This window comes from Lytechinus variegatus, chromosome 3, assembly GCF_018143015.1.
Source record: "Lytechinus variegatus isolate NC3 chromosome 3, Lvar_3.0, whole genome shotgun sequence".
NCBI lineage: Eukaryota > Metazoa > Echinodermata > Echinoidea > Temnopleuroida > Toxopneustidae > Lytechinus > Lytechinus variegatus.
Window position 1 is genome coordinate 147,428 of NC_054742.1, and position 24,959 is coordinate 172,386.

Sequence of the window (24,959 nt, forward strand, 5' to 3'; positions counted from 1 at the left end):
TGTGTGTTAGATATTTACACTATTTGAAACGGATGATACTTAACTAGAAAAGTATAAACATACATGGGAAAGCTCCTGATTTTGTCCATATGGTTATACACAGTAATATAGAGAAATAGCGAAATTTCAGCGACGTGTTCGGTAAACGTAATCTGACTCAACACACGATACATGTAGGTCCGATTGCCGTAAATTTGGTATCAAAATGTGCGGGAAGGATCAAAGAAAAAAGTCATGAAATTTCATTTCGAAAATATTGAGGCGTTAGGAAGTACCGACAAAAATTTTAGGGCATAATTCCCCCCTCCCCCCTGGAGTATTAGGATTAAACAAAATACACTTTGAAAATGCTCTTGTCCATGAAGCCCCCCTTTCTTACTTGTGACTAGATTATGTTATTGAATGTTTACATATACATATTGAACTTGTCTTTTACTGTTAAAAGCGAGGTGTATTTCCTTGTCACCTCTCATTCTATGATTTCTGCCTTTAATACTATGAAGAACTATCAATATGAAATGTAAAATAAAGACAGTCTTTCAGTAAAGAATTTATATTTAATATGTGAATGTGACCAATGTAAATCCATGAAATAATGAGCTAGTTGTATTTATTTTATTGTATTCATGAATATATTTCAGATAGTAGTATTCAATTCGGCATTCTTTGTGTGTGTGTTTTTTGTAGCAGGTATTTGCGATTAACTCACTACTTGTCTGGGTGTGTTGAACAGGACCATGATATCAACATGGAAAGCAGGCATTCCCCCTATCTTAGTGTGTGTGTTTTTTGTAGCAGGTATTTGCGATTAACTCACTACTTGTCTGGGTGTGTTGAACAGGACCATGATATCAACATGGAAAGCAGGCATCCCCCGTATCTCTTCCCCATGACAAGTCTGCTGAGACCAAGCATCCCCCCAATCTGAACACGAAGATTGGGAGAAACTTACTATAAATGCAATGGTATTATATTGAGACTCACATCTCAAAGGTTATACACTCACAAACTCCTACTCATTTCAAGACTAGAACGCTTGATCGACTTCTCTCCAAATTGAACCGATCCGTTGGCCGTCCGAGCGCGATATTCTTTTGTTTCTAAGTTTCTAAAGATCTATGTTGTAAAATGAATGTTGAAAATAAAGTATCATTTATGGTCTTATGGTTTGACTTTCCCCTTCAAATTACAAATTCAAAATGTAATGATTTCGAGAAATCAACCATCTACAAGCAAATACAAAACACAAATAATGCAAATATGACAACACATTCCCTTTTCAATAGGGACTACAATAGATTTTATTCATGCAAAAAACATACATTACCATGTAAATGTACAAAATATGAAGTTAGAATCACACACAAAATATAATTTTTCATTTACAGTTGTCTCATTTTCAAGGTATTTTTGAAGCTGTCTAATATTACATAGCTGTATTTAGTGTATACACTATACATGAAAGACACAAGGTTAGTAATAAATGGATTAAATACACAAATCAGCTGAGGACATTAAAATATACAAATATATCTGAATTTTCTTTCAACTTGCTAAAGTATATGTACAAGAGTATTTTGTAAAAGCTTTGTGCATCTGCTGCACATTCCTAATTATGCTCCAAATTCCAACAATAATGGAAGATGCACTAGAGGTATTTGATACCAGTCATCCTGTGTGTCATATACTTGTACATAAAAATCAGTTTAGAAGAATTATGAGAAATCCCTTGTGTCGGATGCCACACAAACAAGTGCAAACTGAATAATGGTTTGTAACCGCACTTAATTTGAAACTACATTCCAATTTTGATATGCATTTATATCTTTATTCAATATCCATCATTTTTTATATTATCTTTTTTTGTGGCAGGGAAGGGGTTGTCACATTGACAAGTATAAATAGATATTTTGAGAAGAAATGCTTATAGAAATGCCCTATTCTGAAAAACTAAGTGGAAATGTTGGAATAATAGCAAAAAAGGCATTTTTTCAAAGGAAGGCAAAAACAAGTATTCTTTTCATAGAAATCAAAACACATATTGGCACCATTTGGTTAATCATTTGTATAGAAGTAGTAGTGATATAAAGAAGTACATTACAGTAATGATATCAAATTTAACCAATATCTTGTAATGGAACACCCAATGATTGTCACACACATATGTACATGTATCTTGTTCAACTGGTGTGTTGCAACAAGCTGGTCCTACATGTAGTACAAACCCCCGATAAAACCACCATGGCCTGGGCTCCTTAACACAAAGGTTTGCGATGGTTTGCAAATATGAAAGAACTGCACTGATTGGTCCCTGGTCAGTATTTTAAACCTAAAGTGCGGGTAACATTGGTATTGATTGGTCAGTTCATTTATTAATTGATCGCTAATCTTTGGGTTACAGAGCTCAGAAATCCCCTTAAAAAATTTCACTATATATCAAATTATTTAAAGTACTTCTGCATAGATCTATATGCCTTTTTATTTTTAATTTTTCTTACTCTTCAAACTTGTAAGTTCTTATTATATTCTTGCTAGGGGATCATACTACTAAACTAAGAAGTGGAAATTGAAGACTGTCTTAAAGCTTTGAGAAATGTTGGATTACATTTCATCATTCCAATCTTCAAATATGAATATCTTATTTTCTTCAAATATGAATATTTCAGTTCATCAGATAGATTATCTGGTAAATTTAGTGATCATATATCAGAAAGCTATGAATATTGTGTCCTGAATTTTGTCCCATCACATACCTGAGAAGTGGTTTTGTACCAAAAAGAATATGAAATCTTACAACCTGATTTTTCTCTACTCACACATTTAAATAAAAAATTTCACCCTTTGATATTAGATCTTACATCTTTCACACAACAAGTGTTCTATGATAAATCGGCTGACAAAGAAATCAAATGATGATCAAATGAATAGTCTTTAGATATACCCAATGAAACTTAATGAAAAAAACCTCACAAAATTTGCAATTTACATCAAACAAGAGTACAGATTACTCTACAAAATTCTCCTCAAATTCCTACAGAACTCTAAATAACATCAAATACTAATTTCCAATAAAAGGCATAAAATATGCTACAATGTCACAGCTGTACATTCAATAACTTGGAATTATCATTTTTATCTTATATCAACTGTTCACCATTTTAGATACATGTTGTATGCTTCCATCTCAATTTTGATTTGCTACAATAAACTTTTATAACCCTCTGCTCATTGTAGATGGTTTCCGGATGAAAACTTTATGTTAATCCATCCCATTTTCGTTCTGGTGAAAACTATAGTACTATTTGATGGAATATATATAAACTTAGTCCAAGTATGCAAACACATGTTCAAGTACTAAAGGAAAGATGATCCGATTACTTGGGGGTATCGAGGTAAAAAGTCACATAAATCATATAAAGTGAAGTACATTTATCTCATTTAAACTTGAGAGCCACTTGAGAAATCAACCACCTTCAAACTTTTTTAACAATCGAAAAGGTGGAAAACCACCCACAAAAGTTCTTACATGGAATGATACAGTATGCATACAGAGAATATACTTTCAAAACAGACAAATTAGTCATAAAAAATATACATTTTCTTATCTCACTGAAAATAGACTGATATATATATATTCAACTGCATAATATATACACTGTACAGGAGATATAGCACAAAATATCCCTAAAAGCATAATATACACATATCAAAATTTTTCTTGATTTTATACGTGGATGGAATTCTCTTACATTTCCAAGTAATTGTAATACTGACATCATTGAATAAAAAGAGAAAATTTTGTAGACAAGGTTTGTTGTTTTCTCAGATATATTTACATAACTTATAACAATAACTATAAACATAGATATATACAAACAGTGAGCAAGCTGGATTATCAAGGTAACACGTGTGAATGTTGTAATAATTCAACTGAGTTAATTACATCAACTGATTTTACAATGCCAACTGAAATATTCTTTAGCAATTGGAACTGATTAACAGTCTTTGACACTAGAAATCAAATATTAAATTTTCCCTATTTGTTTTTGCTACACTTGGTATTCCTTGTTTACGAACATAACAGGTTTCTTTTTCAAATTAGCTATAGCACTTCATAAAACAATTATTAACTGGCCTCAACAATCTGCAGTATAATTACTGACCATACAATATATGACATCAAATGAATACAACTACTGGTATATACAAACATATGCATTTTATGGTCAAAATGCAGTATACTAGTAACAGAGACAGGACCGAATATTCCATTTGATTATATAGAATGAAAGAATTGCACAAATTATATACAGGAAGTAAAGATATTTTTATAAAATATGAGATTAAATTGTAATCATAGAAGAGTCTGCTATATAGACCAATTCATTGGAATGGACAGCAATTATCAGTTCTTTGGCAGTTTGATGACAAAAAATCTAAGTAGATCTTTTTCAAACCAAATTGACTATTTCAAAGCTACTAAGAATCAAAGTAATTATAACGGGACCAAGTTGATATTAAAGCTTCATTCATATCAGGTGATTCATATATCTAAAAAGTTTAGTTTACAAATCATTCCAATATTAAATTCAGGCCCATAATATCTGAACTAAAACAAGTGAAGAGTGTTGGTCATCCTGTTAGGGCTCTGTTCACATTTTTTTTCAGGAGTACATGACTGACTGGAGGCAGTATCAAGGTGATGGGGAAAGATAAGTATGTATGACTGTCAATGGTACTCTTGGGCAGCATCCTGAATGGAAGAAGGCAGACAATAACAACCAGTATGTCCACTGGTCATCAGCACCTCTGGTCAGACAGCCTTTGGTCATTACTAGACACTAGGTACTCTAATACGGAGCATCTCCTTGAAGGGCGGCCATCTCTGCCTCCTGGGCTGCTTGGCGTTGTCGCCTAGAGCGACGGGCAGCCAACTTGCTCTGTAGATCCTGGTCAGCTCTGGTTTTGTTCACCTCTTGCTGACGTTCATATTCCTTTACCTGCTCCTCATGCTGCTTCTTCAATTCCTCAATGTTACCTGATGATCAGATTTGAACAGAAGGGTCAGAGGTCAGGGGTTAAAGTTGCAATAATGACTTCCAGTACATGGGGTAGGAGTGGAAATGTACCATCCACTATATACACAGAATTCCAGTACATCCTTACTTTGGTAAAGTCCCTACAGTTATCTGTCGATATTCCAATTCAGATTATATGAATGCTTTTGCCCTAGAGCGAAGTAGATTTGGAGAATATGAAATGAACATGTGTTTTTCCAAATTTGTGATTATAAGTGAAGATTAATTTTGTGTGCCTAACAAATTAAAGAATAAAACTGCAGAAAATGTGTGACATCCAAGAATTGCATTTCAAATTTTCATAGAGAATGAGTGTTCAAAAACGACTCAATGGTTACTTCACTTCTGGAAGATTGATGTTACATGATACTCTAATATAATTCATATCACTGACCCTTAACCAAAGATTTAAGTAACAATTTAGGTGCTTCTCAAAGGAAGTAAAATACCATAACTAATTACTAGTATTCCAGAGTACTAACACTTATAATACCAAGAAAGTCATAAATGTGCCAAACAGTACTTAGTCTGATGAATTTCACTTCCTAACTGAAATGAAATTAAAATTTAGACAATTATCACGATTTATACTTAACAATATTTCTTATCTTTGCGAACATTTATTTAATCTGACTACAATCTGTCCGATATATGAAGACTATCATCATGATACTATGATAATTCATTGAAAACAATTCATAGGGTACCATGATTACACGAAACCTCTCCCCCACCAATCCGAGAAGAGTTTAATTCAAATTATAAAGATATGCAATCACTCCATGACCATGCAAACAAACCCTGTGTCTCCATCTTTTTTAAGTGAGTGTACAGAGAGTATTGCAATGTTTAGATCAATTACCTATTGTAATGAGAACAAAGGGAATTGTATTGGTCTTTGAAAGGATAGCACTGCTCAAGCCTTTTCACTAAGTGCCTCTCTTAAAAACAGGTGTATTCAAGCATATAGATACATTGATTTAGGTGTGTCTTTAAAATGCACAGTTTCTACTTCAGCATCATAAACATCCCTATCAACTTGCAGTTACCTATCAGACGAGCTTGAGTGATGAAGAAAATTGAATCAAATACTAAGGGGTTTTCCCCCGGGGGGGCCACTTCCATTCACGAGTGGATACCATGCACGACCATAGGGTGTCGAAAAGCACCCCGTAACACGTAATTTCCATATTCTGAAAATGCACCTCTTAACAAGTATTGGCGTGTGAAACCCTATCCTTAACAAGTATTGGAAACAAACGATACTCTTGGCAAATATTCCTTGAAATGAACCCCTAAACAAGTACAGGAATGTTTTATTGTTACGGGTCCTTCGGTCGTCGGCTTTACCTTATTTGGTTTAGTACGATCCCACCTTCTACACCTCGCGCAAATCGGACTCTAAACACGAAGTGTTGGGGCAAAAAGGACATCATTTATAAAACATTTTAACTTTGTTATATCATCCCCGCAAATTCGACTCTAAACACGTAACTTTCCTCGCGAAATAGATACCCTTTTTTCATTATTTTTGCATTTTTGACACCCTTATCATGTTACGTACGTAACGTGCCCTATCGTGAAAAAGACATCCTTTTTACGTGTTTTTTGGGTCGCGCATGGTACCCACTCTTCAATGTAAGTGGCCCCCCAGGGGTTTTCCTTGTAATGATTTAGAAACTCAGATATACAACTACTGAATACCCAACTTAACTAACTGAAGCACTTCTATGATAGACTATCCTTTAATATGTACTTACCAAAGATGTCATCCATAGCAGGCGTAGGAGCAAGCTCTTCAAGCCCAAGAGGAGTGGGTGCATTCACATCAGCACTTCCCTCCTATGGAATAATCAAATAACCAATGGTTTGTGAATTGAGAGAGAAATAAGACAGAGCGAGAGTACACAGGTCATGTATATAATTAACATTCATTACATGCTGCTCATCTGAATATGTGTCTGGCATACATCCACGCAAATTCAATATTAGTCATCTCTCTCTTCCTCTTTGTTACCATTTTTTTTATTGACCAGATTAGTCTTAATTCAAACTTACTTTAAAATCATGCTTTATTTCCTAATAATACACACACATACACACACAAAGAAAGATGCAAGGAAACAAATCATGACTATTCCCACTGAACAATGTGTAAGATGTTCCAAATGTACTATTTGGATGGTGTTGAAGGGATAACTTACTGGAGCAAGACTATCATCACCGGCTTGTGAGACAGAGTCTGCATCAACCAACATTGCTAACTCAGGTTCATCCTTTTCTTCTGCTAGCTCAGCATCTAGAACAAACAAAGGAATAAATCACATGTACGTCATTTACAGAAGATTTCTACATAAATTCAAGATGTGATAAACAATAACATAAAACTCTAACAGAATCCAACAAATGACCAAACAGATTGTTTGTATGTAATGTATGCAAAAATAATTTGCCAAATGATTCCAAAATAAAATAAGTAATTTCTCAGTAAAAGCTTTTTCAGTAATATTTTGCTGTACATAGTGACTTGGACATGTTGCATCACAAAAAAAAACACTTTTTTGGCTGCAATGCAACAAAAAATCCTGTGGAGTCAATTCACTTCAATTTTAGCATACCATTAGCCTGTGACTTTGTCTGCAAGCGAGAAGCAACGTCTGCTCCAAGTTTCTCCTTGACCTTCTCCTGGACTAGTTTCATTCTCTCCATCTTGAGTTCTTTTTGTTTGGCAGCACAGTTCCTTGTCGTCTTCTCCAAATCTTTGTTGATTGTCTTGTTGATCACCTGTTCCAGGTACATAGAACACAAAGTATGTATCATTAAATGTAAATGCTAGTTTTGGTAACGATATAAAAATGAGTTCGTACAGAATCCAATGAAATGACCACCAAAGTGTCTGTTTGTATAAATAAACGTATGTGCCAAAGGATTCTGGAAGAAATTGTGTAATTGCTGAGAAATCAGCAAATAAGCACAGAATTCGGGTAGAGCGTTGGTCCCGACGTTCGAAGCAATAATTATTCACTGTCCCATGTGCGCTTACTGTATCTGTGTTGGAGATCTTCAGTCTGAATATTTTTCAGCGTAGATTTCAAGATTTCACAAAGTTCAGTTTATGTAGCTATACCAGATATAGATCCTCGATGATATACTGACAATTAAGCCTTGTTTTAAAGACTTTCTCATGAAATCAGTGTTTACTGCAACTACTGGAATTTCATTTTAAATGTATAAGAGAGAGAGAAGTTATACAAAGATAGGGTCCATACTGAGGGTTTTCAACATCAACAAACTATACATGTACATATTACTGCTAACATATGTCTAGCCTCTACTCTAGGAGGCTGCAGCTAATGTATATCTATGCTGATATGCTATAAAACGTAAGTGCTCTGCCTGATATGGCGAGACCAAAACAGTGGACCATCTACACCGACTCGTCTGACTTTTTTTCTTATCAATTATTGTCTAGTGGCAGGTTTTTGACTGAAAAACCCTGCACCAAATCAAAGTCTATATTAAGGAAAACAACAACTAAAGCGAGACAAGAGTGTATAGCTGATGGTTGCTTTGTACGTGCTGTAAAGTCTTGCCCAATATGAGTTAGATGGATATATCAATATTTTGCACAAGTACAATTTCCATAGAATACCAACTACAACTTACATGCTCAAACCACTGTATAAGAGCTGCTGATCGTTTGTAGACGGTGACGTAGCATTCCATGGCATGCTTGTGCCTATCAGGATGCATCATATCAGTGAAGATGTTATTGATAGCTTTATTCAGTGTCTCGATCTCATCCGGTGTGCAGTATGGGAACTTGATGGTGTTCAAGTACTGCTGGGCTGTCGTGATGTTCTGTGCAGCAGCAACAAGATTGTTACGAGCTTCAGCGGCAAACTGGTATCTTATCGCACTTTGCCTGTGAGCAGGAAAAGTTACAAATAAAAAAGTTCAATTTTGTAGCATTTGCATACTTGCCAGCCAACATGGCATTGAAAATGACATGCAGATATTCAACTTCATTCAAAATTCCTTTACTTGAAAAATAAGAGTTCCAATGCACATGACAAATAAATGGTACAAGTGTCAATAATATTCTTATAAAAGGGTTTCACAGTTGAAATATATTACTCAGCAAAACCTGACACACATTCAAGAATTATGGTTTCATTTCAGAGAAAATTTCCTTTTTTCAAATTTTAGTCACAAACAGAACAAAATCAAAGAATGTGAAAGATATCTCTGAAAAAAATATGATGCATTATTATTTTGCATTGGTATTTACATGTACAACAAAACATATTAAATGAAAGACTAATGTCTCTGTAAGAAGTATCTGGATAATACATACTGTACTGGTAATTGTATAACATCAGCCCATCTTCTGATCCCAAAGCTAAGTTGGCCACAAGCATGCTTGACTAGGGTATGTGAGTTGTTCCACTTATAACGGGCCACCGCTACTCTCTGCTTACGCTCTTGAAGCATATCAAGTTCAGACTCCAGCCTGTACTCAGCCTCACTGCCATATTTACCATCAAAGATATATGCTGTCAAGGTAAGGATTGTGAAGAAATATGAAAAAACTAGAGGGCTTCTCAACTGCACAGAGCAAAAATGATCTGAACTATATTGCATACTTAATCTGATATTGTGAAACCATCAAATTAATCTAATCATCGTCACCCCAGTAAGCATAAATGTTTCGAAGGTGACACTTCAAATGGTTAATGAGCCATCACAAGTGCAAGGAAAAACTTTTGACCTTGTGACCTGCGCAACTCGTCAGATCACCACCATTCCAAAACATGACCAAAGTTTTAACATTGATATGGTAAGACGATTCTTGAGATTTAGCATGAACAAGGCACGTGTGGTAGATGTGACCTTCTACCTTTAACCTCCACTCCCAAAACTATGTTGTCACTGCCAAATATTGTGGTCAATGTAATTAAACATACCCTTTTTTGCTAGATTTTGCGTTACAGGCCTCCACAATCCATGGGTGGTGCTAGAGGCATTGGCCCAAATTCACAAAAGTGGTTTTGAAAAGCCACGGTTGAATCCATGGATTATGCAGATTTCCTGTATAAATTATGGTTGATTTAGCGCGTATCGGGCTCGTGTATAGAAAATGTCCAATTCGGGTATGCGCTTTTGTCAAAGTGCGCCAAATTGACGCCTGTTACCATGGTTAGATACGCTATTTTATGCATTGAGTCCACTGTTTGAAGAGTGAACTCATTAATTCAAAACAGTGGACTCCTGAATAAAATAGCGTGGATAACCATGGCAACAGGCGTCAATTTGGCGCACTGTGACAAAAGCGCGCATCGGCTATGAACATTTTTTAATATACGCGGTAAAATAAGCCTAATTTATAAAGGAAATCTGCATAAACCATGGACTTGACAGTGGGTTTTCAAAACCACCTTTGTGAATTCGGGCCATTATGTCTTACATGTACACGAACATTAGTTTTTGTGCATTTAAAATGCAAGAAATATTGTTTCCTTTCCCCAAACACCACATCCTACTTACCAAGGGTCTCATCCTGTTTGTCGTATAATCCTTGTAGTTTGTCCTTATCTGCTTTGAATGAAGTTACTTCATTGGAGAGCAAGGTCAACTGCTGTCTGAGAGCTGCTAACTGTTTCTGACTGATCTCCTGCTTGTTGAGTGCATCCATGTATTCCTAAGAGCAATGAAGTATAAAATTAAAAGATACTGGTTTAATAATACATATGAGATAAAACAATTTTATGTCAAAGCACACAAGTAAAATGCTTAACATTGAAAAATGTCTTCACCTCATTATCACCATATAAATGAGGATTGGCCTTGCAAACCACTACGTGAATATCAATTTATGTTTATGCAGAAGTTGTAGATTAATTTCTAGATATATCCCTTTCCTAAATTAAAAAAAAGAAAATTTCTATATGGAATAGCCATGTAAAAAATAATTGAGGCATCAGAAAACCAAGGAATAGAAGAAAAGTTTATCATCGTGGGTTTTTGGTCAATAAAAAAATCTTATATACAAGTCAATTGTGTCATTTGTGTAAACACATTCGTACCTAATTCTCATCAAATGAGAATAAATGACAGGCCTAAATCATTTTCTTGTTTTCTCATGGTCATAATTACATAATTTCTCACTGACACTTTTAATTGCAGTCAAAATATACAATTAAAGAAGAAAGAAATCAAACTCTATCAAGTCATATGATACATGATGCAAAACTCTAAGATATAAGACCATTTGTATCCCAAATGTGGTAATCATAATATATTGGAGAAAGTACAACAAAATAATAGCTAAATAATGAAAGCTAAGCAAGATATATTACTATGTGTTTACCAGTAAGGAAAAGAAAAGATAGGATATGGAAAAGGATATGATGTGTTGGGATACTCGCATGAAATAAATACTTTATGTAGATGGTATCACTTCAAAACAAAAGAGAAAAACAGAAACAAAATAGAAATGAAAGCACTGAATATTAATAGTATCCTGAGAAAAAAACCCCAAGATATTTCATACTTGAATTCAACAAATAGAAAAAGGTATCACATGATAACACTTGTAGTTCAATATCAAGAAACTCCTTCAAATATTTAGATAACAAGCACCATGCAAAACAAATTACATTTTTTGTATGTCAATATTTTTGTTTAAAAAATATTGGATTCAACAATAATGTCATCAAAAATAAGATGATGATAATGCTGCATGTAGTGTGCAAAAATGTTTTACTTGGTCTCCTAAAATTCATATAAAAGGATATATTATTTGTTTGAAAAGTACTTTAAACCAAATAAACCACCTGTTTATTGATTTTTTTTACATTCATATGAATTGTGCTATTTAGCTAGGATTTACAATCATTTATGGCAATTGTAAAAAAAGAGGACAATTTCATCAAAATTGTTTCAATGCTTTCAAGAAATTGCGTGCCTGATTTTATCTTTTCTTCCTCTTTGCTCTGTAACGAGAGAGAACAACGTAAGTGTCACCATAGGAACTTATTTAATCAAAAATTTTCTGCTCTAAATTCATGCCAGTGTGGTAGTTATAAATAACAATATAATCACCCCCCCCAAAAAAAGTGAAACTTTTCAGAACAATACTACATGTATCTACCGTTTCAAAGCACTATTTCACTTTGTGCAGTATGCATAAGCTTTGTTTTATCCAAGATTTGGGTATTTGGGACTATTGGTTTGGCTGTGTCTCTTATTGAAGTAAGGTAATAGTTTTTCTGTAGTGGAATTATGGATACATACAAACATTACAAAGTATAAATCATGATCCCATGGTGCTATTGATAAATCTTTGTATGGTATGGATATAAGCTTTGTTTAATCCAACATTAGGGTATTTGAGACTTTCAGTTTGATTATGCCTAGTATTGAAGTAGGGTAAAGTAATATTTTTCTCTTGTGGAATTATGGATACATACCTAGTACCTGCATTACACAGGACTTCATTAAGAAAGTTATTCTTGGAATATCTCCAAACACAAGTTTTGAAAGGAGATCAGTAGGTTACAAATCAAAAGCGTAACATTTGTAAGGACTGTATTATCATAGTTATATCTAATAATGATGAAGGGAAGAGGATCATGTCATGCAAAGTCTAAATAGGATGCAGGGAAGCTGGATGGGTAGTATAATGATATTTTATCTTTATACATGTACCTTTTGTGCTTGGTTGAACTAAAAAAAAGTTTTAAGAAAACATGAAATATAAAACTATGTCAGTAAGGCAAAACAAACAAATAATAATACAAATACAACACTATATTCAACAGACAAACAGCATAAAGGACGTGTATGTCAATTATTGTACAATGCCTACAGATTGTTGTATGCAAGCAAATGCACATAAAAACACCCAAAATATGACATCACAATGTGATTCGATTCATGTAGTAAATAAATGCAGATGTGATAGGGAGGGGCCTACTGGCTAAATTATGCACATTGCTGCAGTTGTAGATATGATGTGCCCTTGAGAAATCTTGCTTTTTGCTATTAATAGGTTTTGCCTCATTTTGATAGATTAATGTAGGAATTCATATTTTCCTTCTGACACATCATATGACACAAATAATGAATATTCTTATTGGTGTAATGGTACATTTCGCATTCAGGGAAAGAGACGCTCTATTCAACAAGGCTAAGCATAGCCTCATTAAGAAAAGCCTCATTAAGAAAAGCATCTTTCTTCCACCTCATGCAAAATCTTATACCATCACACTCATGCCTATTCGCCTCCAAAAGGTGTTATTCGAGTAAACAAGTGAACAATAATTGTTGAAGGACATTTGTGCAAGCATGCAAAAAATAATGAACAGTGCAAAAGAAAATAAAATATCTACATGTATATACATCTATAGAGCTATATGACAAAAGTGCACATTACACACATTGTTAATTACATTCAAATTATAATGTGGACTAATATTGTTAAAAAGAATTCAGTAATTCAAAATAAATAAAAATAAAATCAGGAAGACACACGCAAGTTAAGAAGAAAAAAAGTAATGTGTTCTTGCATTTTATGCACAAACTTGGCAAGATTCCCTACATCAGCAATGGACTCACGGTCATTCACAGAACAAAGCTTAGTGAACAACCCCCCCCCCCATCATTTAGAATAACTAATTAAATTCACTTTTTACTTTTACTACTTTCAGTCATCCATCAGCAATGACACTATGAACATAACAGCTTGTAGAATAATTATAGGAAGTTGGTGTCTATTCACAATGAATGATATTGTTTACCTGCTGTTCTTTGCTCATCTGTGCATCAAACTGTTGTTGAGACCACATCTGTCTCACTGATGTGTTATGTTGTAGGTCTACCACATCTTGATATTCTTTTTTCCTACATGCAAAAAAAAATTAAGAGAATACAAAATTTTAAGTCAGTACTTTGTTCTATCAACTCAATTGATACAAATTCAATCTTTTATTTCATTATCAAATAATTATATTGTCATTCACTTGCTCCTCAGTGAATCGGGGGAAGAGGGTGGGAAGGGGGCATACCAGAAATTCTAGGGATTCTGTATAGGGGCTTGTTTATATTTCAATTAATCAATGTTCCCTTCCATTTTAATAACAGTTTAATAACATAAGTTAAAGAGTTGAAATAGTATAGATACCTTGAAATATCTTAGAAGATAGAAATGATTCAAGAAAGACATTAGCAATTGGTTGCATTTAAATGAAATAAAACAAAGTTTTGCTCGCGATTTAGATAATGGTCCTCTGCAAGATAAGTATATATTCCCCAAACCAAAGAGCAACAAAATATAGGATAAGGATCAGCAGTAAGGGGGGATGACCACCTTCTACTATTTTTCAAGTAAAGAAAAATAATCAATGAGGGGTAAAATAATCTAAAAATAAATGGAATAGTGAAGAAAGAAGAAAAATAGTATATTAAGAAATTTTTGGTTGTGTAATGCATATTACCCCTGTTATTCAAGTGAGGAAAAAGTGAGATCAACTAAATTCATCTTGCCCCATATCACAATATCCTGTCTGCTGATTTACATGTGCTGTCATTTTCATCATCCCATTCGAATTTGAGCTCCTGTTGACACCAATCACGCTTTAAATGAAGTTGACTTACGTTTGAGCCTCAAGCTGTTGATGCATCGCTGTCATTGATTTAACCTGTGCCTCTACCTTCAAGTTCTGTTCCTTCTTCATCTGATACTGCTTGAATACATTACGACTTTCCAACATGGCAATATCACCTTCTAGCTCTAGAAGGGAATTCACCAATGCTTCAGTGATTTCAGCATGCTCAGGAGCCTGACACAGAAAAATGAAAAAAAAAGAAAAAAGATATGAGTCATTTGTTTATAAACAGAAATTTACATTGATTTGCTCTTCATCTAATAAGATGAAGAGCAATTCAGTGAAGAGAAGATAATTTGAATCGTTCCACACTCTCTTGAGATTGCATCAATAGGCTACACAATAACCTTACCTCATATCAATGTCTTCAGTCATTTCATTTGGAAACATTCATATATACCAATATACCAATGACTTTGCAAAATTACATCAAATCTTGAAGTCAAAGTCATTTGTTTCATTTTTCTTTTATTATTGAAAAAAAGTTGACAACATACATGTAGATTTCTCTATTAGTATGTGGTATACATGTACAAAATTGCCAGATGGGAAATACATGTATGTATCTCTCAGCCTCAGATTTGTACTTCTGAGTTTTCATTCAAATGTGTCTAAAAGAAAAATCCAGAAAGGATATTGCCATTTATGCATAACCTATTATCTTTTACTTTGTGGAAAAAACCCTGATACTACAGAATATTAATAAAAAATAATAATATAAACATTTGAAAACTTTATAGACCAAAGCTACCATTTGCCAAAAATATTCTGATCAACAGTATTCCTAAATGATTTTGATATTGCTAGAAATAATGTATGTCCCCATAACAAAATTTGACAAGGTATTGTGCAATACTCACTGCTGTCTGTTGTGGAGGAGGAGGCTGCTGTTGTGCTGGTTGAGAAGGTGGTGGCCCTGTTGTTGTATTCATTTGCATACTTTGTTGCAAGACAACAGTTTGAGGTTGTTGTTGTGGGGGTGGTGCTTGTGTTTGTGGTGGTGGTGGAGGAGGGTTGGCTCTCTGTGGTTGGACCTGCGGTTGACCATATTGCTGTGGTGGTGGTGGTTCTTTAGGAGGTTGTTTTGGATATTCCTGTAAATCAGAGGTACATGAAGGGGATGAGCAAATATGACATAAACATATATGATAAAACTATACTCTTAATACTCTTAATAAGTTAATTAAGGATCATCATCAAACAAAAGTTTTATCGGTGGCATTTTCTTTAAGGAGGAGGGGGAGAGCTTTATTTTGAATTTCACTTCACCTTTTTCTAATGTTTCTTTTACAATCATTTTCATGTGTAACTTAACAGCTTTTTACTTGAATCATGTACTCCTTCAAAGAAATAAACATTGAATAGGCACCATTCGTAAAAAGTAAATAAACTAATCATGCACAAATCAATTTTTACTGATCTGCTATCATAATCTACATGTATTTCATTCAAAAGCTCAATAATCAATGACATAAAGTTTGTAAAACAATGTAACAATTGTTGAAGATATCCTAATAGCAAATACCATGCTCTCTGTTCAATGTAGTTACTTGAATTCTGATCTTTTGTTTAACTTGGGGGCATGGTTCATGCAAGTCTTTGCTGAAATTGTTTTACTTGTTTACGAGGCCCTTTCCTTCATTCTGCTCAAAGAGAGAAAAAAACTTCTGCAGATATCAATTCCAGAGAGTTTTTGATACCTAGTATTTAATCATTTGATACCTAGTATTTAATACCTAGTGTTTAATTAATTCATTAAACAAATAACTAGTCGGTCATTTATAACAAATATGCAGAAAACCAATCAGATGCAAGAATTTTGGTAGCTTCAATCAATAGTCAGTGAAAGTTATGGACTATTTGTTTCACGAAATGCTTCTCATGATCAAATGACAATTTTAGTTCACAGTTTACATTAAGTATGACTCAAGAATACCAAATAATATGGCCAAATAAACTTTACCCTTGGGCCCTGTGGCTGAGCTGAAGATGCGCAACCCATCTTGCTTGACTGCTGCCTGATAAAGAATACAAATAAAGAAGAAACTTTAACTTATACTGTAAGAGTGATTAACAACATAATTGAGCTATCCGTATGTATTCCTAAGAATGAAGGTACAATGTTTCACAATCCTTACAGTTCTACAACTACAAGGGTCAAGCGCTTGTTTATTTGTCTCCTCAAGGAATCGTCATTTCCGAAATGGAGAATCTAACCAAAGTAATACAATTATGTATGGCTGGAAAAAAAATGAGAAAAAACAGAATGGTGAAAGTTTGAAATAAATTAGACATGGAATAAGAAAGTGATGGCTATTTGAAAAAAAAATGATACCAGCCTACTATATGTACATGTAATCATACAAATCTTAATGTGGCTATTCAGTGAATACAGAGACTAGCAACTGGTACGGATAACTCCCAGTTGTTCTGTACTTCATCATTATCAGAATATTGTTTTCTCCTACATGTACTTAGTACCTTTTCCTGAGCTTGCTCAGCTTGGTATGCAATTACAATGTGCACACTGCGCACAGAGGTAGCATATTGTTACACATATGTCCTCACAAAATAAAACATAACTATCCATAATGCTTGTAAGGACTTGTATGAAAAATCTGGCATCTTTGCCCTTTCGTTTGTCAATTAGCAGTTTTTAGCTGGGACAATTTAAATAAAATTATAAATAAACCTACATGCCTTGAACAAAACAAGAAGCACGAGCTTCATTAAAATGTGAAAAGTGTTTGAAAGACACTACAGTGGGAAGCCAAGACACTTGGCTGATGTTTTGTGTTACAATATAAATTATCATGGGGAAAGATGCCTAACAGATTTGGTTAGGTAACATTTTGAATTCACTCACTTGATGGATATTGGAAGACTGTAGTGAGCCGCTCTAAAGTCTGCCGTTTTGGTAATTGTTAAAAAATTGACTTTAGTAGAAATGCTGTTTATTTTTTGTGGGAGTGCCTACAGAAATAGATTCTACTCAATAGGCCTAATCAGTACAACTCTAATGTAAAGTCTCAGTATAGATTATTGTCTGTAAGGCCATTCCATCTCAAAACATTCAACTTTCAAGCACCATTGAACAAAATCAAAATCCATATATTTTAAGTCAAAAGTTTTACCTTTCTACTTTAATTTGTGATTTCTTTAAGTTCTGCTATAAACAAAACTACTTTCATTCAAACAAGTTTGTAATTAAAAGTAGGAAATAATGAAATCACCAGACAATTCACCCCACGGACAAGCTTTGTCGTCATCATTGTGTTATCTCGGGTGTCAACTTTCTACAAATGCACCACCCCAAATGCACTATTCTTCAATGAGGTCAATACTGTTAATACGGGATATGCTTCGTTCTGCAGCAAGAGGTTCAAATCCAAGTTTCAACCAGAAGAGGAAAAAGGAGAGCGAAAGGGGGTTTTGGTGAAGAATTTTTGTTAAATTAATGGGGGGGGGGGGACATAAGGAAGTCTTCTTCCATATTTTTTAGTGTAATCTAAAGACAAAAAAGGATTCAAAAATATAAAGTGTGACTGTGTATGTGATGTCAGGACTCAGGACACCGACCCCCCCCCCATCCATAGGCAACAGTCATTCTACTTTTAGTATGGTAGTGGATCGTATTACCGAACACTTTTCATGAATTCAATTATATCAAACACATTATTCTCATAAAATTCACCAAACTTTCACCATAAATACACAATTAGGCCTACCTACAAAATATAAATACCAGTATGTAAAAAAATATCCGAAATCGTATTTCCTTTTTATGATATAAGCTTCCAATCGGACCCCTCTTCAAATGTGAAACATTTTGGGTACTTGAAAAAGGAATCGTATTACCGAACATGTGTTTTCTATTGGGAAAGTTGAGAAAACAACAAAATCACTGATGAGCTATTTTGACCATATTTTATTATTTGAGAATATTAAGAATAAGACTTTAAAAACGTGTTTTTGACAATTTTTCATCATCTTTCTATTCATGTTCTCTTTTTGGAAGGATGTTGCAAAATTTCGAGTGTATGAAATTATTTTCTGATGTATATGATGCACGTTCGGCAATATACAAGGCCAGTCGATATTAATACAAATCACTCACTATACATGCTATACAAAAATTACGATGAGTACCGTACCGTGCGTACTACTGGCTACTGCTGCTCACAGTACCTGTAAAGAGCCTCGGTGAGTAGTGAGGAGTTTCGGCAAATCTTACTTCTCGAGACCCTAGTGTAATGAAACGATGTTTACACACAAATCCAGTCCTAAACGCGCTTCGGTGTGTGAAGACAGATGTACAAACTACGACTACGATAGACCAAAAGCTTCGGTCTCTGTTTTGTTGGTTGTTCAGCTGAACTCCGTTGGCTTCACTCACCAAATACAGAGACCGAAGTTCTAGCGCGATCTGTACAGCCTACAGGGGACTCAATGGCCATATGTTTACGTACATAAGCTAGATCGGATAAAACAGGGAAGTGAATTTGCGCGACAGCCGAGGTCACTGTTTTTGTTCCTTTTAACCTCATTTTCTCCGTTTTTTTGCAAGACTAGGGAATATAAATTTGCATTTTGGTCACGTTAATTTTCAAAATTTCTATTCATTAAAGACAAAAATTGAAGAGCCCCGACGGGGGGATTTTGCATTGCAAGTCCCCTAATGGTGGCTGCACGATAGCGAGCCGTCTGTGTACGAGAAATTTAAAAAAATGTTAAAAAGCTCCTCGAAACAGACGGCTGCCAGGCAGTGCCAGCTGTCTACGACCACTCATTCAATGAACAAGGTTATAATATAACCTTGTTCCCAGTTATATCTCCATGTGTGAGATATATATATACAAAATAAAGGTGGCAATGTTTGGCCTTTTTTCTCTTTTTCTTTGGGGCAAATGCTTGATTTTTTTACACTGACAGTTTCCATTAGACCTGTTAATTCATACCGCTTGGCTAGTCTAGTCTTATTTAAATTTGATTCTTTATATCATTTTTTCTTAATTAAAAATAGAGATAAAAAAAATGAAAATTTTCTTGCCATATTACTTTCCATCAATAAAGGGCGTACACAAAAATATGCCCAAAATTCAAGTTTTTGAGAGCTCTGGTGAATACAAAAATTATTCCCACATTACTAATTTAAATAAATTAAAAATATATCGCTAGAGGGTATTCATTTGTCTCGCAATCTACTATGGTCAACAAGGATATTCGTGATCACTCTCGCAAAAAGTGTTCACTGGCTTTCTAGGAAATTCGTGATCACTCTCGCAAAAAGTGTTCACTAGCTTACAAGTTCACGAGCTTTCGAGTGCCGCTGCAACTCTTTATCACTTAAGGGTTGCAGCGGCACTCGAAAGCTCGTGAACTTGTAAGCTAGTGAACACTTTTTGCGAGAGTGATCACGAATTTCCTAGAAAGCCAGTGAACACTTTTTGCGAGAGTGATCACGAATATCCTTGTTGACCATAGTAGATTGCGAGACAAATGAATACCCTCTAGCGATTATTTTTAATTTATTTAAATTAGTAATGTGGGAATAATTTTTGTATTCACCAGAGCTCTCAAAAACTTGAATTTTGGGCATATTTTTGTGTACTTGTTGACCATAGTAGATTGCGAGACAAATGAATACCCTCTAGCGATTATTTCAATCCGCAATAATGAACCTATTTAGTATTAAATTAAAAATATATGGTAGGTATGTGACTATCGCGCGATGTGATCTCAATACCGTGGCCCCGGCAGCGGTTTCAGAACGAGTTTGGGTTGCTCTGTAAGGGGTGGCTCTAAATGGGTGTACATGTAGATTTGGCGGTTTCTCGCCAATTTGGCTTATTTTCGCTGATGACGTAGCTGAGAAAATTCCCCTTCACCCCGATGTCAAATTTTGAAGATCGGACGCATGGAAGATGGATTTGGATCATGTGAAAGTCTAATGTTGTCTTTACCATCATGACCGGCCCTGAAGGAAAGTTTTGACAGTTTTTAAACCTATTTTAACAGCTTGTTCATATATTTTTCTAGGTGTGTTGTGAATATAAATCGAATCTAAACATCCCATCATTTGTTTTTTACTTCCTAAAAATTGATTGTCAGAAATAGCAAACTGCCGCGAGAGTTGCGTGCTACGCAACAATCATGACGAGTGCAGTGTCACCTGGAGCCCTTGCATGGGCGCACCGGCTCAGAGGGGTTATGCAACTTATGCTAGCAGTTTGTGCATCGCAATGATTGAATTATCATTTGCTTTTGAGATCTAGTCTTTTTGTTTATATTTATAAACTTTTCAATCATGTTTCATTATTTTGAGACTGGATTTGCTTTTAAAGCTGAATATCATAAATGTTCACTTTTTAACTAAAATGCAAAAATTATGTATATTTTTTTGTATTTCTTTTTATTGTTTTTTTTTCATGTTTCATTATTTAGAGACTAGATTTGCTTTTAAAAGGGGAATATCTTAAATGTTCACTTTTTAATTAAAATGCAACAATTATGTTTTTTAATATTCTTTTTAACATTTCGTTTTATTGTTTCTTATTTAAATTTTTGTATTGTTTATTCTTTCAATTGTTTTTTTTTTGTTGTCATGTTTCATTATTTGGAGACTGGATTTGCTTTTGAAATGGGAATATCTTAAATGATTACTTTTTAATTAAAATGTAAAAATTATGTTTATTTATTTTTTCAATATTTCTTTTTATTGTTTCTTTTTTAGATTTTTGTATTCATTTTTTAATTGTTTTGGGGTTTTGGTCATGCTTCATTATTTGGAGACTGGATTTGCTTTTGAAAGGGGAATATCTTAAATGTTGATTTTTTTTTTAAATTAAAATTAACGAACTATGTAGTTTATTTTTTTTTGGTATATTTTTTTTCACTCATGTAAGAAAATACATGAAAACTCAGAGGAAAGAATATTTCATTTCCAGATGGGTCTAACTCCTGTATTTATGATTTTTTTTCTATTTTATAAATTTTATTATTTTTTTAAATTTCCTTTTCTTTTTTTCATTAGGGGTGCAGGTGGGGGTTGTGTTTTAAACTGGAAAATGGGATGGGATTGGTACAAGTTTTTGTGTCACTTTTGTTTCTCTTGTTTTTAGTGTTTGTTTTGAGCTTTGGTGTCTGTTTTTTGTTTGGAGCTTTGATATCTGTTTTCCTGGTTGTTTTTTGTTTTGTTTTGAAAGAAATAGACCACACTTTTCCTTTTCTTTTGGCTTCAACTATTAATTTGAATTTATTTATTTTTCTTTAAAAACAGAGAGCTCAAACAGGGCCTTTGTAATACAATGTAAGAAATGCATTGAAAACTGAATTGAATATATTAAAGCTTAATTTTTATCCCTCTTGATACTTGGAATAATTTGGCAAAAAAAAGAGGCGAGTAATTGTGAATTTTGAGTAATTTACATAATTAATTAGAATCAATTAGAAGAACTTATTTTACACATAAGAAGAAAAATTACAAGATGAAATGATTACACATCAATTGAGCCTTCTTTCACCTTTCCATTATTTAGGCCTATACCTAAATTACTTCATAGGGCTAAAAAGACAGTTAGAGCCTGTTGAAGACATGGGTTCAGAATGGTCACAAAATTTGTTCTGTACTCCATTGACTTTACATTATGACCACAATATGTGCGACTTAAACTGGAATAACTTTATAATTTCTTTATGAAAATTAGGCCTAGAGTTCTTGGTATCATTTGAAAGATCTTTTTAAGAGCTTTCAAATGATGCCAAATTTATTCATATTTGATGATTTTCATTTTTTTAGTCACATATCTATATATGGAAATTACTAATTTTGGTCACAAAAGTGATATTTTAATGTTTTTTTAAAGTGTGTGCTCTATACAGGATTGGCATACCATAGTCCTACCTGTACTTCTCCACAGGCCAGATGGTAGCAGTGAACAAGTGTCTACGACTAGATCTAGAATTCTAGTACGAGTGCGCAAATTAACAGCACTGACAATTAGACATGGTGCACACTAACACGAAAATCAACAGGTGGGAAGGTATCTGATAACTTACCTCGACTATTCTGTTGTTGCACTAAAAGATGCAATTCAATACTTTGATTAAGTTTATTTCCTTATATTGTCATCCGAAATGACCGTCACATGTATGTTGCAGTTATACGACTTGTTACATACGATTTTTCCTCACTATTTAGAATTATTTTCTATGAAATTCTTGTCCGATTTCGTACTCTCCGCAGAGTTTCGGGATGGTAGAGACTGGTAAATTATTTGCATAACATAGAATGACGTCACTTCACTATAGAGATGCATAAACAGACAACTCGTTCTATTGTGAGCATCCATGAGACGAAGAAAACAGCGTTAAACACCGACTGAGTTTTTATTGTCAAACGCAGGCAGGCTGAGACTTCGATCAATAATTAGGTTGAGTGGGTCACTGACAAATCCATGTCCTTTAATGTACCTCAGAAAGCACTTATCGCGTTTTACGCCAATCTGTGATTACGCAATTAATTAATTTTTCAACAAACGATATCACCGAATTTAATTAATCATTTCTCTTACAAAACGGGGCTAGGGTCTGTCTCATCACTCAAGAAGAAAATATTCCTGAACCAAAGAAGCTGATCTAATTGAAGGCGAATGAATATATGCAATCATCCAGGTAGACCACTGATCTGATACTATAGACAGAGGCCAATATGATTCAGACATTGAGAGAAATGTTCCAAAATATTAAAGTGCAGTAATAATATTAATTTGATGATAATGATGATGATGATGATGATGATAATGATGATCATCATGATAATGATGATCATCATCATAACAACAAAATTAATAACAACAATATGCAACATTACAGTGTATACAACATTACACTATTTATAGCACTGCCTATGCTTTATATGTATTAGGCCTATGTCATAAGCACTTGAAACAATGAATAACAAATGCATATATACATTCTAATAATCTAATTGAAATATATTCATACCTGATTTTTTTTTCATTATTTAAACAAATAGCAGAAAAAAATATATATACATATATCGACATAATGCACATCATAATCGGAATATTACCAAAAAAGTAGATAGGGGTTATAGGGAAAGAAAAAATCAAATGAGAAAGTTATAATCATGTTGATAAAAGTGAAAGTGCAAGTGCGGGGGTGTAATATCGGTTGGTACGAAACACACCGAGATTTAAGGTATTATAATTTTAACAGCGTATTTCTCTTCAAAACAGCCTTGAATTAATAAAGTGTAGACTGTAGAGCATAACTCAATGTCAGGCAGGGGCACCGGAAGAGGGGGGGGGGCAGGGGGGCTCTTGCCCCCCCAAAAAAAAAATTATTATTATTTTTTTTGGGGGGGGGCAAAACGAGATTTCGCCTCCCCCAATGTGCCCCCTGAAAGTAGAAAAATTATAAATTATTTAAAAACAAAAGTAAACGATGAAGGCACTTTTCTGCCTAAAAATTGTCATTTCCATTGTCAAAAATGAAAACATTTCGCCTCGGACGGGCAATTACATTATCATAGTAAGCCTCGCGTCTTTTGACAAACATGTTCCTCTGTGAAACATACCTTTGATAAGACCATTTTCCATCTTATTACAGTGTGATAACGTTTAACCTTTTAATGAATACATTTCAGACTAAACCGAATGTCAAATTGATAGTGGTCCACCAGTGACTAGGTTGATGCTGGCTGTGTCGGCTAACCAACGCGCGGTCGCCCAGAAACGCTCAGACCAGACCCGATATCACTAACGCGCGTGAACACTAGTTACTCGAGCAACATATGGAATCTATGTCATAGCTGTCAAGCACAGAAACCATAACATCTCGAGGTCGTCATGATCTCATATACTTGTTGCGTGAGTAAGTCATCCCTGAAATACAAATTTAAATTATGAAAACTTGTTTCAATTATTTCATTTTCAACTAAATATAAATTGAGTTAATACAATGATAACAAGTCAGTGCCCTAAAGAAAATCCAAGGTCATTTCAACTCAATATAGACATGTTATCAGAAAATTACACACAGAATAATCATGTGTAGAGGATTATAATTTATAATTTGTGAAAATGGTGAATCCCACTCGAAAGCAACTTAGAGATAATGTTTAGACATGAAAAAAAATAAAATCATCTGTGTGTCTACTTGACCCGTCTCATATTACCCGAGATATGAA

At 34.1% G+C, this 24,959-nt stretch overlaps 1 protein-coding gene across 3 annotated transcripts; it reads right to left on the reverse strand.

Moving 5' to 3' along the window:
• Positions 1–799: 799 nt before the first annotated feature.
• LOC121409899 (disheveled-associated activator of morphogenesis 1-A-like) lies at positions 800–23,044 on the reverse strand. 3 transcript variants are annotated; one of them, XR_005969246.1, is made up of 14 exons: positions 22,805–23,044; positions 16,710–16,764; positions 15,607–15,840; positions 14,736–14,920; positions 13,880–13,982; positions 12,789–12,806; positions 10,626–10,779; positions 9,436–9,634; positions 8,745–9,003; positions 7,697–7,862; positions 7,283–7,377; positions 6,839–6,920; positions 3,878–5,038; positions 800–3,840 (listed from the first exon to the last, which is right to left on the reverse strand). XR_005969246.1 is itself a non-coding variant. In XM_041601680.1 (13 exons), the coding sequence occupies exons 2-13, from the start codon at positions 16,746–16,748 to the stop codon at positions 4,851–4,853; spliced, it is 1,722 nt and encodes a 573-aa protein (XP_041457614.1). In that variant the 5' UTR covers positions 16,749–16,764; positions 22,805–23,044; the 3' UTR covers positions 800–4,850. The 3 variants fall into 3 exon arrangements, 2 of the variants coding, with proteins under 2 accessions (XP_041457614.1, XP_041457615.1); XM_041601680.1 differs by having other exon boundaries at positions 800–5,038; XM_041601681.1 differs by lacking the exon at positions 12,789–12,806 and having other exon boundaries at positions 800–5,038; positions 22,805–23,043.
• Between the last annotated feature and the right edge of the window lie 1,915 nt (positions 23,045–24,959).

Bases quoted from the DNA above. Each gene is read 5' to 3' on its own strand.
- LOC121409899 (XM_041601680.1), bottom strand. From the start codon at position 16,748: ATGGGTTGCGCATCTTCAGCTCAGCCACAGGGCCCAAGG. The intron at 15,841-16,709 runs GTAAAGTTTATT...TCTGATTTACAG, and splicing joins CTCAGCCACAGGGCCCAAGG to GAATATCCAAAACAACCTCC. The intron at 14,921-15,606 runs GTGAGTATTGCA...TTTCTGTGTCAG, and splicing joins CTCCTCCACAACAGACAGCA to GCTCCTGAGCATGCTGAAAT.